The following is a 12092-nucleotide window of genomic DNA, read 5'->3' on the forward strand; positions in this document are numbered from 1 at the left end:
TAGTGCCTTACACCGCCCCCCCAACCCTTCCGGGTTGTGGGTGCGCCACACACTAATTTCCACCCACACACTAATTTCCATTTTCCTATACCTCCCTATTTTTTGCTTCCCTATCCAACACCACTATCTAAATATGCCTAATTTCGACGAATCTCGTATGGCTGAGGCCTGCCTAGCTGCATCACGAGAGGATAAGCCGAATATAGCGCGTTTAGCCCGCGAATATAGCGTGCCTAGGCGTACGCTTGCAAACCGAGTCAAAAAGCATACAGGGCCTCGTACAGCTAGAAGCGGGGTTGGATACGCTCTAGAAGCCTATCAAGAAGAGGCCTTGATTCGCTGGATCCAATATATGAACGATTGCTATATGCCTATCACTCCTAGGATACTAGAAGCGTGGGCGAATCGTGCATGCCAACGCGTCGGCAAGCCGCCGATTAGCAAGATGTGGGCGTATCGCTTTATTAATAGGCTTCCTAAACATCTTCAATTAGGGCCTACTAAGCAGTATACGAAGGAATCAAAGCGAATCCTAGCAGAAGATCCAGCAGCATTACAACATTGGTACGATCTTTTAGCCTAAACAATCAAGAAGACTACACCAGCACGCTTAGTCTACAACTTTGATAAATGCGGCTTTCAACCAGGCGAAGGAAGATCTAGAAACGTTATATCTTCTACTACTAGTAGTAGGAAGATAGTAGATCTTCCTCAGCCAGACCAAGGCGAAAATATAACGACTATCGAGTGTATCGCTGCCGACGGGTGGCAGTTAGAACCTTGGTTTATATTCAAAGGCAACGGGATCTTTATAGAATCTTGGTTCAATCAAACAGAAGGCCTACCACCACATACTATAATCACTACATCGCTAAACGGTTGGATAACCGACGATATAGCAGTTCAGTGGCTTTGATTCTTTATAGAATCAACACGCGACCGTACGAAATCGGGTGAAAAACGTATCCTAATCTTCGACGGTCACGGTTCACATCTTACATTCGAATTCCTATACCTTTGCGAAGAGAACGATATCCTACTAATAGGATTCCTACCACATACTACACACCTTTGCCAACCGCTAGACGGTAAGCCGTTTCTAAGCTATAAGCAACACTTCCGCTTAGCGAATAACGACCACGCGTTTTAGGGTAGAAGCCCTATCGGAAGATCGGAGTTCCTTCGAATAATCGGTGATATTCGGAATAGAGCGTTTAGCCAGCGAATCATTCGTGAATCGTTCAAAGATCGTGGGATCTATCCAGTCGATAGTAGAAAGGTTATTAATAGCCTTCCTATCCAAGAAATCCCAGATCTCCTAGCGCTAGATCTACAACCGCTTCATACAACAACACCTTCACCACCACCTATATCTTCTTCTAGTATCGACCAATCGCCGCCTAGATCTATACAGGATCTAGAAAAGAATCAAAGAAAGATTGCTAGATATCAACAAGAAGATCTTACACCTAGGCAGCAACGCAATCTTGACCGGTTATTTTATCATAACAAGATTGCTATAGAGAACCTAAATCTAGCGAACGATACTATTCGCAAGATTAGGGAAGCTCAACAACCACTACAGCGCCCAATCACCAAGCGCCAGGTTAAAACACCGCTTAGCAAAACAGGGGTTCTCTCTATTAGAGATGCAAATCGTTCTATTACTAAAAGAAAGGAGAAGGAAGCGGATATAGAGCGGAAGCGGGTAAGGAAGCAGTGGAAGAAAACATATGGAACATCACCACCACCAGAACCTACACAGGAAAGCCAGGCATCGTTGGATAGAGCAGAGGAAGCACGTCAGAACGGGCAGGGTTTCTATATAGATACTAGTAGGATGCAGTAGTAGATAGGGGAAATATCAAAAAATGGAAATTAGTGTGTGGGTGGAAATTAGTGTGTGGCGCACCCACAACCCGGACGGGTTGGGGGGGCGGTGTAAGGCACTAATAGCGGATTGACCAATCCAGACTCAGGGTCTTCCGACTCCTGAAGGTGTCCAGTGTCATTTGGTAGGTTTGGCCTTTCATGGCTGGGCGTATGTTCACGATCTAAACAGTCTGTTATAAGTTAGTGATGTCTATCGGACAAAATCTAAAATTGTCTGAGGTTCGAATGAGGAAAGTTGACATGACCTCCACGCTTTTCAACAAATGCCGCTCTGTGCTGTAGCTCTGAAATATATCTAGATGAAGATCAGCCATTTGATCTTTACTTGATCATCGAAAACTTGACCTCCGTGTGACCAAAACTTTTTGGTCCATATCGCTAAAGATGCAAGGAAGACCGCGTCTGTTGCAGCCATGACATGGTTGGGAGCCAGAACATTTGATCTTTTGTTTCCGGCATCGGACACAGCTATTCAGAAATCATCAGCAACAAAGGTGACTTTTCTCCCCGCCTCCGACATACACGCTTGCAGATCTGTTCCTAACCCTTTCAGGTCCGACCATCTTGATTTCTTTTCACTTCGATTCAGATTATTTGATGGGCAGCAATTTGGAATGAGCGCCGCTTTGGTACTTCCCTAGGTTGACCCACGGGGTGAATTATGTGTACAAAATGATTGAATATATAAAATTTCAGCGAGCCGTAGATATCGGCAATGATCCCGACGAACACTATGAGACGGGCCCCTCCTTCGCGTAGCTTGCCGAGAGGCGCCAGGACGAGAGGGGGTCAAACAAACTGCCCCGCTTCTTGGTGAGCGGGGAAATTCTTACGAGCTCTAGGGTTACAAATTTGGCTCAAATTTTTCTGAGGAAAATCTCTGAAAAGTACAAGCATCTACCAGGCTCATTAAAGCAGCCAAGCTAGATATTTTGTTAAGAATCACACTGCAGATTAATTAGCTCACAGGAACGTCTACTTATCAGGCAATCATTCAACGAAGCACCATCAAATCAATTTGCGCCCATAGACAATTTTCATTGGCTGGCTTATGAGGATGCAATTTTAACTACTTTTCAATAAATTCGCCCGTCCCGTCATTGAGTTATATACTCGCAGCTAGGATGACAAGATAAGTTATTAAAAACTCCCGAGAAGCTGGTGAGAAGAAAAATCTTCTTATCTCCCTGAAAATATGACTATGGATGTCTCAAATCCATAAAAATACTTTGATTGACTAATCCGCCCATGAATTTATTTATCACAGCACAAGACGAAGCCTAGAACAAAGAACAAGGATTCATAAGAATGGTTGGTTTATGAAGCTAACTTGAAGTCTTGTGCGCTCCGTTGTAGTTTGTTGAAACTACTTCAATCCTCATATTAGCAACTCACATATTAGTGCCAAGGGAATCACCTCGACTGAACAAAATCTTAGTATCATCGCTAGTTGTTTGTGGTATCCCTCCAAAAGGGCAGCTTTGACCATTATTTGCTCGCTCGGTGACAATATTTTTATCAACGATACTTCTTTGGGAATACAAGCGAGCGTGTTAGTGGGCAACTCAGTTGTAAGTCTTGTTTTTGCTGTGATATTCAAAATATTTGTGGCGATTGAAGCTCCCAGCGCATCACCCAAGATGCGTAGCTGAGTTACTCCACCAATAGCAACGGTTAATGTGGTATAGGTATATTAGCATTATCGAAGTAGGATATCTAGATGAAAGAAACGTACCCAAAACGCATCTTCCTGCTAAGGATGGTATAGTTTTCATAAGTGAGGTCAGACTGAAACCTGTCCCCAGCCCGGGCGACAATTTGATATTTGGAGATCCAGACGGGCAGACCAGCGTTAGCCGGAACCGATTACAGTAGTTACATTCCCAAGATTTGTAAAGAAGCAGCTATCACGAGCACCCCAATGACTGGAACTACCTTTGCTTGTAAAAAAAACCCCCCTACTATGGCAAAACCAACGCCTTGGCTCAATGTGAAAGGCAAAATGTGAATCCCTGAGTCAAGATCAGATTTGCCATTGACGCTCATGAAACGAAGGGGCGATTCGAGCACCAGGGTCACAAAGGATGTTCCTGACAATAATGCGTTACCATTCCCAATGGCATTATCCGCAGAAGTTCATGACCAAAAAAACTCCCTAAAATTCGCTGGAGTTCTAAGATTGAATCAATCATCATTGAAAGAGAGTACTCACAGATAGATTCCCATTAGTAGCCGCATCTTCATGAACTCCTGAGTGATGATTGGCTCCCGCTGGGACTAAAGATTGCACTGCCATAGCCCCAGGGGGTGTTGGGGGCCGAAAGCCCCGTGGACCTATCATGATCATCGATATCCAATAATATTGATACCCACCTAAAGGCCTCCGAATTAGATGCCCAAAAGGGGTTCATGCATTAGTCGATCTTTCTAAAATGTTTAGTTAAGGCCCACTATTGTTGGCAACCACGAGTCTATGAAAAATACATACCGTTAGACAATGTCGATCTGACTCTCCGCTCTAGGAATTTCTATTCGCCGCTCAGGAAGCTACCGAGAGCTTTCAGGCGATCGAAAAACGTGGTCTCCGTAGACATCGCTGGAATATCCACTAGGCCTTCAGGAAGTATTAATTGGGTCTAGTTAATTAGCAAGACACATGTCATAAATGGCTCCGTGCCCCAACCTTCGCGAGTCTAAAGTATTTCACTCCCTATTATCACGCTTCTATTCACGTAATTTGGCACAATACACGATGAGCTCCCCCTTTCATATCTCCGAACATGTCATTGACGCACAACACATTCGTGAGAACTCTCGTGCCACAGCTACCCCCAATGCTCCTTTGAAGCTTTGCATCAAAAAGTACACGCCGATCGATAATCTAACTCCCAAGCCTGGTGATGTGACCTTTGTCGCTTCCCACGGTACTGGACTTCCTAAGGTATGCGTTTAAAATCTCCATGTTCGGCCCCCTAACTGACCTCCATACTAGGAAGTATACGAGCCTCTATGGGAAGAGCTCTTCGCTCGATCCAAGCAGGATGGCTTCCGTATTCGCGCAATCTGGATAGCGGACTCGGTTAACCAAGGCGCCAGCGGAATCCTCAACGAGCAACACCTCGGAAACGATAGTCAGTGAAGCATATAATAAAACCAAAGAAGTCTAGATACACGACTAACATTACCCAGGTACTTGGACAGATCACAGCCGTGATATGCTTCACATGATCTCCCATTTCCTCCCTGAGATGCCCCAGCCAATAATGGGCATAGGTCATAGCGCCGGTGCAGTGTCGCTGTCAGTACTTGGTACTATCCTGGCTTCTAATGAAATATCTCCACTGACCAGTCTCAATCCTCAGTCTATTCGCCTCCTTCTTCCATCCAGGGGTTTTCACTTCCCTCCTCCTGATAGAGCCCTGGATAACTAACCAACCCAGCGCAGCCAGCGGTGCCCTTGTGCTTATTATGGCGGCCGAAAAGCGCGACACCTGGGCTTCACGTGAAGAAGCTGTCAATAAATCCCGCAAATATCTCGGAGCCTGGGACCCACGTGCCTTCAAGCGCTGGGCGGAGTTTGGATACCGTGAACTACCCACGGCGATATATCCATCAGCCCCTGCCGCACCTGGGGCCGTTACTTTAGCCACAACGAAACATCAAGAGGTCATGGCATACACTTATATCAATCCTCGAAAGGAAATGATAGTTCAGTTCCCAGGCGAGAATACAGAAGAGAACAGTAACAACCAGAAGTCAGTGATCCCCGGGAGACAGGTATCTCGGCCCGAACCTGTCGTTGCCTTCAAGATGATGCCGCATCTTGCACCGTCGACACTTTTAATAAGTGGGTCAAAGAGCCCGCTTCATAAAACTGGAAGACATGCAGAGGCAGTTAAAATCGCCGGGACAGGTTTTGGAGGAAATGGCGGGGTGGCTGCTGCTCGCGTGCGCCATGTTGTTATTGACAAGGGGACTCATACTCTTCCGTTAGAGAAGATTGAAGATACTGCAGAGGCCATGGGATCATTTATTCAGAAAGATATTCAGCGATGGAAACAAGATGAGGCACAGCTGGCGCAGGAATGGGGTCCACTTTCTTTGAAAGAGAAGTCGACAATTACTTCACAGTGGACTAATATTGTGAAAAATCCTCTGAAGGCAATGCTGTAGATGAATTAATAATTCAGAATTAGTCCAATGAGAGACCTATTGGTTAGAAATTCGAACCGATTATATGGCATGCATGAGTATCAAGACTGAGAAACGCATTTGGTTGAGTTCAACCAACTTTATCGGGGGAATAGATCTATATCGCCGGAAAAATAGCTCGAAATTCCCCGACAGGACATCTCAAAAGCGATTTCACGGGGAAATACTCGACTTCACCCTCTCTTCGCGAAGCTTTATTGGCACCCTCCTATGTAGTGCCTTGCTACGGTACCGTCCCCGCGACAACACCACATGATGGGCCGAACAAAGCCCATTTTCTTGGTAGTCTTCAGAAGATGGCATCCCTTACCATTCCAAATACTGTGCTGCAATTTGAATCGGGGCTTGTGAACGTACTCGAGAAGGAATCTGAAATACTGCAGAATATCACCGACCAGTTTGCTCCTTTGATGCCGAATTTCCGTGTCTTTTTCTTTTGGGAGCAAGAAAAAAACAGATCTCAAATACTACAGAGAATATATTGTGAATAAAATGAGTGCAGCGCCCATTCTCGACAACACAGAAAGATGCGGCATTGGTGCAGATCATCAAAGGATGTGCAAGTTCCAAAGCCCTAATTACCAGGGGTATAGAACAGCGGTGGCAGCTCTACGTCGCTATGCTCGAGAAGCACCCAAAATGATTCAGAGAAGGTGCCAACGAGCTTCAAACCTGTATCGAGAGGAGAAGTTGGTTGAGGCTGCAGAGCTATTAGGGATTGCTGAAACAACAGGCTCGGGTCCCCGCTAATCTGCCTAGCATTATTATCTTAAAGTGCTGTTTTCTAGGCCTAACTCGATAATTCATAGCCTAATTCTCAGCCCTAATTAAAATAACAAAGATTATATGCCGAGGCCGATGCGGAAGTATCTTACCTCGCTCAATGTACTATGAGGCCTTCTTAACAGAGATCCTGAACTGCATCCATAAGGATGGTATCAACATAACCGGTGCTATTTGGCTCGCTCGACCAACACTTCGGTATGCAGGTGGTCGATCGTAGTACCCTAAACCGCTATTACAAGCGTTTCTTTTTGACCTGGTCGATTTTTTCCATTCACATGGTCTATAGTGTTGAAGTGGAAAAGAGTATTTTTTTCACGCAGATATTTATCAAATATCATTACACTCGTCTCTTTATTATCACCAATAACTTGGAACAAATTTAAGCTTGACAGCGTCAGATGTTGACCCTAGTCTCCCCAGCCCCCAGTCATATCAAAATGAGAATTGCCAAAACTCGTCCAATTACGGGATCTCCAAGCTAAAAGAAAATATTTCGAGTCAACTAGTTCCATTATTCGCCTCGTTTCTTTTTCAACGAGTCTCAAAGAATCGCTATGCCAAATAATCTAGCTACTCTAATTATCACTCTAAGCCAGTCGGTGAAAGAAAGCTCAGTGGGACTCAAAACTTTTTTCGTCCCTGTAAGCCCCACATCGATCAGATGTTCGACTAGTTGAGAGACCTGTCAACACTTTATTGGAAGGAAATTGAAGAGCTTGGATGTGAAAGAGAAGATTGGGAAAAAAATGAAACGTTATGTCAGAGATCACCCACGTAAATATGAATCTGGTTAATTGATATTATTCAAGACAACCTGTAATTTAGGCCACAAGTTCTATTCTCTAGTCTGGTTGCTCAGTGTTGATCTAGATCACGTGATACTTCATCATCAATATGGGTCTCCTTACCTTTGGACCATAACTCCAAGAAAGTGGTTGCTGACACAGAAATTTTACTTTCTAAGACTCCATTATTAGAGTTGGTGCGTGCTGTGTCTTCTTTTCTGTTGGAGACATTATTCTGATCCGGTCCGAGAGTTGTGCTTCGGAAGCGAGAACTACATTGGACAAACAATATATGTATTTTATATCGACAGTCGTTTCACATATCAAACCAGATTCGCAAACCCAATGTTTCCATAGACCTGTCATTTGATCTTATACTTACGTGCGACACGTTGTTCGTCATGTACCTTTTCAAACTCGACTAACAACCAATGCCATACATGTATGTAGCACCTATTTGCTGTATATAGTCGAAAAGAGTCCTCTCGAACTTTTACTGCGACAATTCATGCTAATCATATCTCATGCCATTCATTGATTCATAAGCGTATCAGGCTTCAATATGTAAAAAGTGGCTATATACACTTTACACGGTTTCCATTTGCAGGGGAAATCTATAAATCCCAACCCCATCACAGCACCTCAACAACCGTCCACATCACCGTCGACAACACCTCTCCGCCAATTTTCTCCATCACCCTGGCACTAGCCCGATTATTTTGCGCAACCTCCGTATGCACCCAATCCGCACCGCTGGCACCCTGCACCCCAACATCCCCAAACACACCCTCCGCATCCATACCGCAGCGCATCGTCTCACGCGACAACGACAGCGCCAGCCCGCGTCCACGATGCGCCGGCTCTACGAAAAGCGTCGCGACGGCGCCGTCCATGCCCAAGAACGCCCACGCAATGGGCGCCTCCTCGGTGCCGGACTCGGCATCGCAGTACACCGCGACGCTGGGCATGGTGGAGAGCTGCGCGCGCGAGCGCGGGATGTGTGTGCGGCTCTGGACGAGGTCTAGGTGGGCGGGTTGGACGCCGAGGAGGCCAGCATTGTTGTGGTAGCGGTAGCCTGAGGGCAGGGGGTTCGGAGGCGTGCTGGGGTCGGCGGTGGAGGGGGGGCTGAACGCGGAACGGGGGAAGAAAAATTTGTTGTAGGGGGGTTGTCGATGCGGTGGATGCGCAGGCCCGGGAGAGGATTGAAGGGTTGGTTTGGGGAGGGAAAGGAGGAGGAGCAAGTGAGTAAGGTGTAGAGGGCTGTGTGGAGGGCGCCGATGAGGAAGGCATGCGGGTCGGGGGGCGGGATGAGTGCAACGTCGGAGGATTTGGGGGACGAAGAAGGAGAGGAAGAAGAGGAGGAAGAGGTCAATAGACTGGAAGAAGAAGGCGGAGACGAGAGTGCAGGCGCCATCGCGGACGGGGCTTCAGCTGATGGCGCTGCTGGCAGGGATGACAGGTACTCGGGTAGGAGATGGGTCTTGACATGCGCGAGCAGGGCCAATAATTGGGCCCGGACCGTGTCGAGAGCGGCCGGGGTGGCCGTCGCGAAGGTAGCGGCGTAGTAGCTGATCGTATCGGGACCCGGGGTGGTGGTAGCGGCGCCATTACACTGGGCGACAGGGCTGATCGGGTCAATTGACGTGTGCTCCGCTTCGAGGCTGGAGTAGATGAGCATCTGGGTCTCCCGGCCACGGAAAAGATCCACTCGCGCAGCCAGCCACGGGGTGGCCGTGGCCGTCGGGGTCACGCCGGGTGGGAAAGTGGCCAGGATCTTGGCGGTGGAGCTGGGATACGCGAGGCCATGCTGGAGACGCCGGAAGACGGTGATGGAGTGCGGCAGATGCGCAGCCAGGACCGGCAAGATGGAGTGCGCATCATGCGCATAGAGACATGGTGCTGGAGTGGAGGCCGCAGCAGGATGAGTAGGCGACTGGGTCATGCTGGGGGATCAGGACGATTCTGATTTCAATTCGAGCCGAGATTCCCGACTACCTGGTTGGCGGCTTTGGAGGTGTCACACCGCGTGTAGTCCCTGACGATCGGGACCCTCGGACCCAGTCTCAAGAGGGATGAGACGAGTCGGCGGATGGGCTGAGGATGACAAGGGTGATCCGACAAAATTTTCGAGGAGACGACGTCGAAGTGGTCCGAACGTGGGGAATCAAAGAATCAAAGTGGACAGAAAAAAGTGACAGGTTGGCCCGTGACTCATAAGGGGGATGTCGACTAGTGAAGTGGAGTCATCCGGGGCTACGACGGCGCATACAGGGCTCTTCACTGGGGTACAGATGGAATACTGGAGGCACATGAGCTTTCAATACGAGAACTGGTTCATATAGATCGGGAGGCCTCCCGGTTCCTGGTTCCTGGTTCCTGGTTCCTGGGTTTTGGGGGTTTGGGCTTCGTTTAATTGTGCTCTGGAGTCGACTATCCCTGTTGCAGGTATTTGTCACGCTTGGTCTGTGCCTGTGGCGGTGCGCGACTATTGATGCTAGTGATTCTGACAGGGGATCCGCCGGGCGATCCCTTGTCACCTACGCCGATCATGATGTCGTGGTCAATTCTTTCTGTTCTAGATCCACTTGTTTCCAATCTAGTTCTCGATTATCAGTCTTATGGAAATTGACTTCCCCTCTCTCTCCCCACTCTACGCGTGTCACTGGAGTGGCCTAACCACTACCTGTAAAGATACACAGAATCATGAAGATAAAAATTAGTTCAGAAATCAACAGATGATATTTGCGGGTGGATCCCCAAACGCCAAATCAGCCATTAATTGCAAGGTCAGAACTTTTCCTCGACAGCACGAGAAAGAGAGCGAGAGAGAGAAAGGGAGGTTAATATCCCGATTTTTTTGGTGGCCTGGGCGATCCAAGCTAGAAATCATCAAAGATGAGAGAAACTGTGAACAAAAGAAATTCAGAGAAAAGAAAAAGACCCCATAGAAAAAGAAGAAAAACCCCAAATTTAATAGAAAAAAGAAATAGTGTCATGTCTCATCACTGGGGAAGGTTGAATCGCAGTTCAAATTCCCCCGCCCCCAGTATACCGTCCTGGCCCTCTCATTCCCGGTCTCTCGTAAGTGGTGAAGTGGATAGATAAACCGAGTAACTGCTTTTGGAAGCGCTTCACCAGGGGCTCCGGGCCCCCACCATCCAATCTTCCATCGCCAACCACTCACTCCAACGGGCTTCGGCGGCCCGTATCTCCTCCTCGGAGGGGTCGCGCAAGGGTCGGAGGAAGGGGGTCAACTCGTCCGGAGCGATGTCGTAGGCGGCCTTGGTGTCGGCCCATCCACTACTCTTGGCCGTGAAGAGATAGTTCGTGCGTTCCTGCTTGTAGATACAACCGATGCCCGCCTGCCAGCCATCGCCGAAGAAAGCCTGCAAGATAACCGGGGAGTCCTGCGCCGTCACGATCAGACGACGGATATAAGGTCGGAGGGAGACAAAGGCCGCGGGATGCGTATCCAGTGCATTGGGAGGATTCACAGGGCGTTGAAAGGGGAGTCGGATATTGATAAAGGCAGCGATGGATTGAACTGTTGGGTTTTGTTGCCCGCACTCCACGAAATACTGCACGCAATCTTTGTAGTGGGGGTACCAGCCGGTGGTATCAAGGCGGCCAAACTCGCTGTCGGCCAGGACGGGTTGCGCGTCGGAGGCATAGATCATATCCTCTTCGGCGGGACGGCGCCTATCGGAGCGTTCAGCGTCTCGCTCGACGGATCCTGGAGGAAGGGGAAAAGGTCTCAGAATCACAGCCATGGTGGGAGAAGGTTCCAGGAGAAGGTGGAGGGGAAGTGGATAGGGTGACAGGGGAGGGAAATGAGGGGGTTCAAATAGGGCTATAGCGCCTCTTACGTCCATACGGGATCTCGATTGAGATCAAGGGAGGATGGAAAGAAGTGCAACCCGGGGTTTAGGGGGAGGGGGCTAGGGAAGGGAACCTGGAAGTATAGAAAAAGGAAAACGCACTTGTAGCGTGAGGTTGCTCGCGCGAGCAATGATCGCGTAGGTCCATATGTTGAGAGTTTTCCCAGCACTCTCTTCCGGAACCCTGCATGCTCAGTGACATGGTCGGCTCTCGACATATGTTGGAGAAACAGAGTTGGAGAGCAAGAAGGAGAGAGAGGGCGAGATCGAAAAACCGGAGAGCACAGATCTAGAATTCCTAATTGGCCAAAAGCGCCTTTAAAAAGCAAATGACAGAGCCCCTCACAGAAAAGGGCAGCACTAGATGGGAGCTGGGTGTGATGATATGATATGGAGACGAAAGAAGTATGGGATACGGGATCTGGAGGAACGAGGGGGAGGCGAAAGGCGAGGCCCTTATAGTTCCGGGGCGACATCCTGGAGAACCCAGCTGCCTGTCACAACGGGCAGACCGAGGCCCTCCAGGGTCGGTGTGATG

General features: G+C 48.3%; 4 protein-coding genes across 4 annotated transcripts; 2 read left to right on the plus strand and 2 right to left on the minus strand.

Moving 5' to 3' along the window:
• Positions 1-4645: 4645 nt before the first annotated feature.
• N7462_001655 (uncharacterized protein) lies at positions 4646-6066 on the plus strand (the record flags this gene model as incomplete). The annotated part of the gene is made up of 4 exons (XM_057073381.1): positions 4646-4834; positions 4886-5024; positions 5083-5191; positions 5256-6066. 4 exons carry the CDS (start codon positions 4646-4648, stop codon positions 6064-6066), a joined length of 1248 nt encoding a protein of 415 aa, XP_056937022.1.
• Positions 6067-6401: 335 nt separating this feature from the next.
• On the plus strand, positions 6402-6855 carry N7462_001656 (uncharacterized protein; the record flags this gene model as incomplete). The annotated part of the gene is made up of 2 exons (XM_057073382.1): positions 6402-6530; positions 6553-6855. 2 exons carry the CDS (start codon positions 6402-6404, stop codon positions 6853-6855), a joined length of 432 nt encoding a protein of 143 aa, XP_056937023.1.
• Positions 6856-8308: 1453 nt separating this feature from the next.
• On the minus strand, positions 8309-9618 carry N7462_001657 (Acyl-CoA N-acyltransferase; the record flags this gene model as incomplete). The annotated part of the gene is made up of 2 exons (XM_057073383.1): positions 8309-8751; positions 8808-9618. The coding sequence occupies 2 exons, from the start codon at positions 9616-9618 to the stop codon at positions 8309-8311; spliced, it is 1254 nt and encodes a 417-aa protein (XP_056937024.1).
• A 1189-nt stretch (positions 9619-10807) lies between these two features.
• On the minus strand, positions 10808-11756 carry N7462_001658 (uncharacterized protein; the record flags this gene model as incomplete). The annotated part of the gene is made up of 2 exons (XM_057073384.1): positions 10808-11409; positions 11657-11756. 2 exons carry the CDS (start codon positions 11754-11756, stop codon positions 10808-10810), a joined length of 702 nt encoding a protein of 233 aa, XP_056937025.1.
• Between the last annotated feature and the right edge of the window lie 336 nt (positions 11757-12092).

Source organism: Penicillium macrosclerotiorum (genome assembly GCF_028827735.1).
Source record: "Penicillium macrosclerotiorum strain IBT 26536 chromosome Unknown utg000002l_segment0_segment0, whole genome shotgun sequence".
Lineage (NCBI taxonomy): Eukaryota > Fungi > Ascomycota > Eurotiomycetes > Eurotiales > Aspergillaceae > Penicillium > Penicillium macrosclerotiorum.